This window comes from Aulonocara sp. 'chitande type north' Nkhata Bay, linkage group LG8, assembly GCF_057382095.1.
Source record: "Aulonocara sp. 'chitande type north' Nkhata Bay isolate Kocher_YH1m ecotype deep benthic linkage group LG8, A_spYH_male_GT1.1, whole genome shotgun sequence".
NCBI lineage: Eukaryota > Metazoa > Chordata > Actinopteri > Cichliformes > Cichlidae > Aulonocara > Aulonocara sp. 'chitande type north' Nkhata Bay.
The window spans coordinates 2,157,358-2,163,106 of record NC_141351.1 but is presented as its reverse complement, the minus strand read 5'-3'; the positions used below and the strand labels follow the sequence as shown (position 1 = coordinate 2,163,106).

General features: G+C 42.8%; 1 protein-coding gene across 1 annotated transcript; it reads left to right on the top strand.

The window, feature by feature from the left end:
- Positions 1 to 613: 613 nt before the first annotated feature.
- LOC147322815 (kinesin-like protein KIF1B) lies at positions 614 to 4,444 on the top strand. Its single transcript, XM_086302763.1, has 3 exons — positions 614 to 883; positions 3,938 to 4,080; positions 4,259 to 4,444. Exons 1-3 carry the CDS (start codon positions 745 to 747, stop codon positions 4,442 to 4,444), a joined length of 468 nt encoding a protein of 155 aa, XP_086158889.1. The 5' UTR covers positions 614 to 744.
- The last annotated feature ends 1,305 nt before the right edge of the window (positions 4,445 to 5,749 follow it).

Sequence of the window (5,749 nt, the reverse complement as noted above, 5' to 3'; positions counted from 1 at the left end):
ACAAATATAAGTAAAGACATTACACATAAAAAACACTGAAACACAGACCAGATCAGATCCCAAGGGAGGTCTGGTGTTTCTGTAAGATCCGTATCGTTGTTTTATTGTCGGAGGGAACGTAGACGGGGAGAGATGATCCAAGTTCAGGCTGGGAGCTGTAATCGGAGCTCCAACCTAATGGTTTTCACTGCTTGCAGTGTCAATCATTTGCATGCGGTTGTTTGCAGTGTATAGATCCCTTTGAAGTGTGCTGTTTTTTGCCCTCCCTCGGGTACATAGGTGGCCTCCCTTCAGCCTTTGTTTGCGATCCTCGTTTTAAAGTGCCAGCTGTGAAATAAAGTTTTGGGTCTTAGCTTGCTGGCAGTGTTTTATTTTCGGCTCTCTGACTTATAATTGTGAATATTACAATATAAGCTCTGTTATCAGCTCCAATAACAGCTCTATTATCCCAACAAACAATGAAAAATAAATAAATATATTGTGTATTACTAAGTCCGTAAATTTTACACGAATCGTTCAATGATTACTTGGTCATGAATGCTTGAGCTTTGACAAAGAATCGCACACTTGTTGGAAAGTGACGCAAACAGAAGCCAGCGCGAGACCACAGGAGAAGCGGGAGTTGCGCTACAGTCTCGAGCTACAAAAACAGTGATAGTGCGTTAAGTTGAGACAAAGTCCAGCAGTTTTTCAGCTCGAAGCTCTCAGAGCTGTTTTCAGTGAGCTGCTTCTGCTTGTTGAAGCATGACTGAGACAGAGTTATACACGCTGTACAAAGGCGTCTATGTGCCTTCAAGTCTCCATCCGCCCGAGAGCCTCAGGTACTACGAGGAGTTTGCGTTTCGTCCGGATGACATCCTTATTGTAACGTACCCCAAGTCTGGTGAGTGATCGCGGTTCGACTGCAAATGGTTTCTTTTATGCTAAAGAGGGGTTTGTTTCAGTAGGCTGGAAGAGGATTTTTCAACCTGTCGTTTTCTTATTATAAGCAGCAATAACACTATATAATCGTCCTGGCGTTGGTCTAACACGTCGTTTAAAACAAGGATTGCTCTTAGTTTCCATTTTATGCGACCACGTTAATGGTATGTATTTAGCATTAAATTTCATTGTGGGGTTTATTTTAAATGTGGGAACCTATGGAACTCCAAAGTGTTCAAAATTAAATAAATAAATAGGTCAAGATGAAATAAATAACTATGTGAATAAATAAGACACAGATATGTAATGTGAGAATGATATTGTGAAATAATGGAACACATTTTGAAAAAAATGCTCATTATTGTGAAATATATTGCATTCTGCTATATAAATTTACTTATTATTGTGAAATATTATTTCATGGTCATTATTTTTCACAATAACAGAGATTATTCCTGAGGCATTTTATTTATTTCCAGCCGTTTTTAGTCCAAAATGACCTTTTTTCAAAGTCAGTCTTTATTTCAAAATCCCGTTTTTCCCGATGGTCTATTTATTTCATAATGCGACTTTTCAGCAGAATGACTTTGTCTGTCAATCAATGTAAGTGGGCTGGACCTTTGCACCTATTGGCTTATCGTTTACCATCGACTAGTTTTCCTGGATACCGCCTCCGCGAACGGCTGCTACAGCTAGCAACAGCGTGCTAGGTCAAAAGTCACGGAGGATGGCGGACTGGTGTGAACTTCAGCCAGTTCTGCTCATTTAAGCAAATCAGATAGAGAGGGATCATTTACCTGTAGATACTGTTTTGAGTCGTTTAGATGTTTCTGAAATGCTTGGGATGATAATTGCTCTTCAAGATGTTCGCATCGATGACAGCATTGTCAAAGGTTTAAGATCAATTCAGCACCGTGTTCGTTTGGAATACGCCGAGGAAGAACAGTCTTCAAATGTTGGCCGTCCACGTCTAGAAATCCCGGTGCAGCACTCAGGACTTTAGTGCTGTCCGGGATAACCGTCGGGGTAATTGCCGATACGTTTTCTGTGTCTCCGAGCACAATTAGGAGGGAAATGACGGAGGAAGGTCTAAGGTAAGTTTATGCTGTAATTGAGCACCTGTGTGATTCTGTACACAGCATTGTTTAGGTGTTGACCTTAATTATGACGTTTGACAATGAATTATTATCGCTTACTTTTTTTTGTTACTGTCTAAACTAAGTGGGGCAGCTACGGCTAAAGCTATCGGCGCCATCTCGGCGTTGAGACACGTTTAGCAGTGTTAGCTGTTAGTGTGTTAACTCGGAGACTGGGGTCAGTGGAGCCTGTAGGAACCTTTTACACAGAGAGTAGACCCACCAGCTTTCCACAGTCTACTTACTTATCACATCTTGTTAGACAGCAGGGTCATTAGTGCTTTAAATAGTACATAGTTGAATGTTTCATTGCTGTTTGCAGTTGATTGTTCTCTGATAACGCATAACAAGGTTGATGTTAAATAGCGAGTTTATTGAAATGGTTTTGTCTATTTCAGCAGCATTATAGATATCATACTTTCTCTGGTGTCTTCGGTAAAGCTAAAACAAGAATACATTTACATCCTTGGTTCTTTCAGCATTAATTGGAAAACTTTGAGATTTGCTGTGTGTCTCCCAAGCCATTCTCTTTTATCCCACCTGTCAGGTATAGATGGCAATACTTTAAACAAAGTTAAATTTGTTATACCTGAAGAGAACCAATCCTGACCTAGAATGGGTGAATGAATAATTAGTTGGTAGCCAATGCCTAAGCAACTCACATAGGCCCTGGCAGACTCAATAAGTCCATCTAGGAACAGCTGCAGGAAACACCTCTTCAGTTTAGATTTAAAACATGTGCATGCTCTTTCAGGTTGATGAGGATTATGGTGTGGACTGGACAGGACAACATAATCGCTGCCCATCAAATGAGATCACCATTCCTGAGATTCAGCTCCCAGATGCACTGAATGAACAAGACCCTGCTGTGCTACCAATACTTCAAAATCACTTGTAGAAAGACATTATTACATTTAATCAGTTTCTATGTCAGGAGGATTTTTTTTTTTTTTTTTTTTTAATTTTTACAGCTTTGTAGCTAATACTGACTCAAAACAGCATAACCAATTTCATTTTCAACAAAACAGTGAGTGGCTATAAAACAGGATTTGTTTTATACAGCTGTCACTTTAATGATATTCATTTCTTGGTTGGATATACAGTACATGTCAACTCTGAGCAGATTTAATACAATGAACACAGTAGAGTAGTGTAACATCTTAATTCAAATAATTTTTTCTAGAAATTTTTTTTGTATCAGTAGCGAGTATAAACAAAACATATTGTGTAATTTATAATGTACAGTGAACAACTGATTTTGATATCTGAACTCTTCATCAGTTTATATTAAAAAAGCCATAAATGCACACCTGTAGTGTGTATTTTTCACTGTCAAGTGTATTAAAAAGAACTAGAACTCACTAGATTGTCCGTTTCTTTGAACACCGAGTACAGTAATGTGATGCAAGAAAGAAGAAATGGTCTAATTTTACCATGTGGTTATGGAATCAATCGTAAACCAGACCAAAACCTGAGTCAGTAGAGTTGAGACACACCTGAATGTCCATTAGAAATGACTCATAGGTACAGTAGTGTGCAGGAAGACGTAGTACTTCAAAACCGGTGGAAGACTTTGGAAGATTGCTGTTGACCACTTCCACAGTCATTTCTCGGCAAGACTTCCCATCCTGTCCAAAACTTGATGAGGGCTTTTTGTTGTGCACAAGATGCTGCAACAGAAGATTGTTTTAAACTATAATGACATCCTATATTCATTATTTTGAATCTTTTATGGTCTTTGTGTTTACGTCTTTGTGCAGAATCCGTGTTCCTGCTCTCATTTACTGTTTTAGCTGTTTGGTGGTTCTTGAAATTTTGTGAGGTTTGACCGGAGATTCTGTGGAGAGCTTCATCCTAATGAGGGCTCATGTCCTGAGCAGGGATGCAGAGGAGGAGGAAGGTCCTGGACACATCAGTGGCTTATGTGCGTGGAGAGGAGAACCTGGCCGGCTGGAGGCCCAGAGGAGATAGCCTCATCCTAGAGCACCAGTGGGAGCTGGAGAAGATGGAGCAGCTGCAGGAGGTGGGGCCTTAAAAGATTCATAAAGAAATAAATCTGTTTAATATCATTGAGGGAAAAATGACTTTTCAGCTCAAAGAACAAAGTGCTATTCTAAAAAGTTTTTTCTTAGAGTACAGACGTTACATGACTAACCTCCCCTCTTCTCCCCACCTCACATTCGCCCCCATCTTTCGTCCAGGTGGAAAAGACCCGTCACCTTCTGGGAGAGGCGGCTCCCGTGGGAACAGCTCCCACCACCAAGTCCCTGAGTGAGTCTCTGTCCCCCAGCGTGAGCTCCGGCACTCTGTCCACGTCCACCTCCGTCTCCTCGCACATCTCCAGCACCACCTTTGAAAGCGTGAGAAGGAGCTGGCCACCAAGGTGAGAAAAACGTGGGCTTAGTGGGCGTTCTTGTTGCTGCCTTCTTCCTTCTCTGCTCGGAGCTGATCGGTCTTGTTCCTGTTGTGTTGTAGTGCCTGCGCCTTCTGACACACACCTTCAATACTGAATACAACCAGCTGGTGAACAGCATCAGTGACTGCAAGGTGAGAAATAATACAAAGAAATTAAAAAATAGCCTTTCTGTGTCACATCAGGGAGTTCCTATATTGACGTCTACCTCATCCTGCTGTTGTTTCACTTCAGCTTTCTCTCATCTCACCGATCGGACGTGATCCATCCGTGACGAGCTTCAGCAGTGCCACCCTCACCCCTTCCTCTACCTGCCCCTCTCTCGGACTCCCGCTGTGGCTCCATGGGCCAGAAGTAAACATATTTTTAGGAACATTGACCTCGATCTGCAAACGGTTATTGACAGGTTATCTATTTGATTCTAACTTGGTGTGATTTGTGTTAAAGGACCCCTGAGAACAGCTCACGTGCCTCCAGTCCCTCCTGCTCAGACTGTGAAAACTTCCCGATGGTTCCCACTCTGGAGACCTCCTACCTTGCGCGGGCTGCAAAGAACGAGTTCCTGAACTTGGTGCCTGATATTGAAGAAATGCGACCAGGGTGAGTAATGCCATATTAACCCAAATACTGTCACTATGACATGTGTCTCACAGACCAAATGTAAGTCGACACTCATGTTCTCTAGTTCAAGCAGAAATGATGTGGATCGATTCAAATTCCTGAGCCTGGATGATTTCAGCTGGAAACAAACCAACTCTGCTTCTTCCTCAGATAATTTAATTCAATTCAATTTTATTTATATAGCGCCAAATCACAACAAAAGTCGCCTCAAGGCGCTTCATAGATACAGAGAAAAACCCAACAATCATATGACCCCCTATGAGCAAGCACTTTGGCGACAGTGGGAATACCAAGGCGTTCCCAGGCCAGCTGAGAGATATAATCTCTCCAGCGTGTCCTGGGTCTGCCCCGGGGCCTCCTCCCGGTGGGACATGCCTGGAACACCTCACCCAGGAGGCGCCCAGAAGGCATCCTTGTCAGATGCCCGAACCACCTCAGCTGGCTCCTTTCGATGTGGAGCAGCAGCGGCTCTACTCTGAGCCCCTCCCGGATGGCTGAACTTCTCACCCTATCTCTAAGGGAGAGGCCAGCCACCCTTCGGAGGAAGCTCATTTCTGCCGCTTGTATCCGCGATCTCGTTCTTTCGGTCACTACCCACAGCTCGTGGCCATAGGTGAGGGTAGGGACGTAGATCGACCGGTAAATTGAGAGCTTCGCT

Coding starts and splice junctions, on each gene's coding strand:
- LOC147322815 (XM_086302763.1), top strand. CDS start 745: ATGACTGAGACAGAGTTATACACGCTGTACAAAGGCGTCTATGTGCCT. Junction 884..3,937: donor TGTAACGTACCCCAAGTCTG/GTGAGTGATCGC, acceptor TGTCCTGAGCAG/GGATGCAGAGGAGGAGGAAG. Junction 4,081..4,258: donor AGATGGAGCAGCTGCAGGAG/GTGGGGCCTTAA, acceptor TCTTTCGTCCAG/GTGGAAAAGACCCGTCACCT.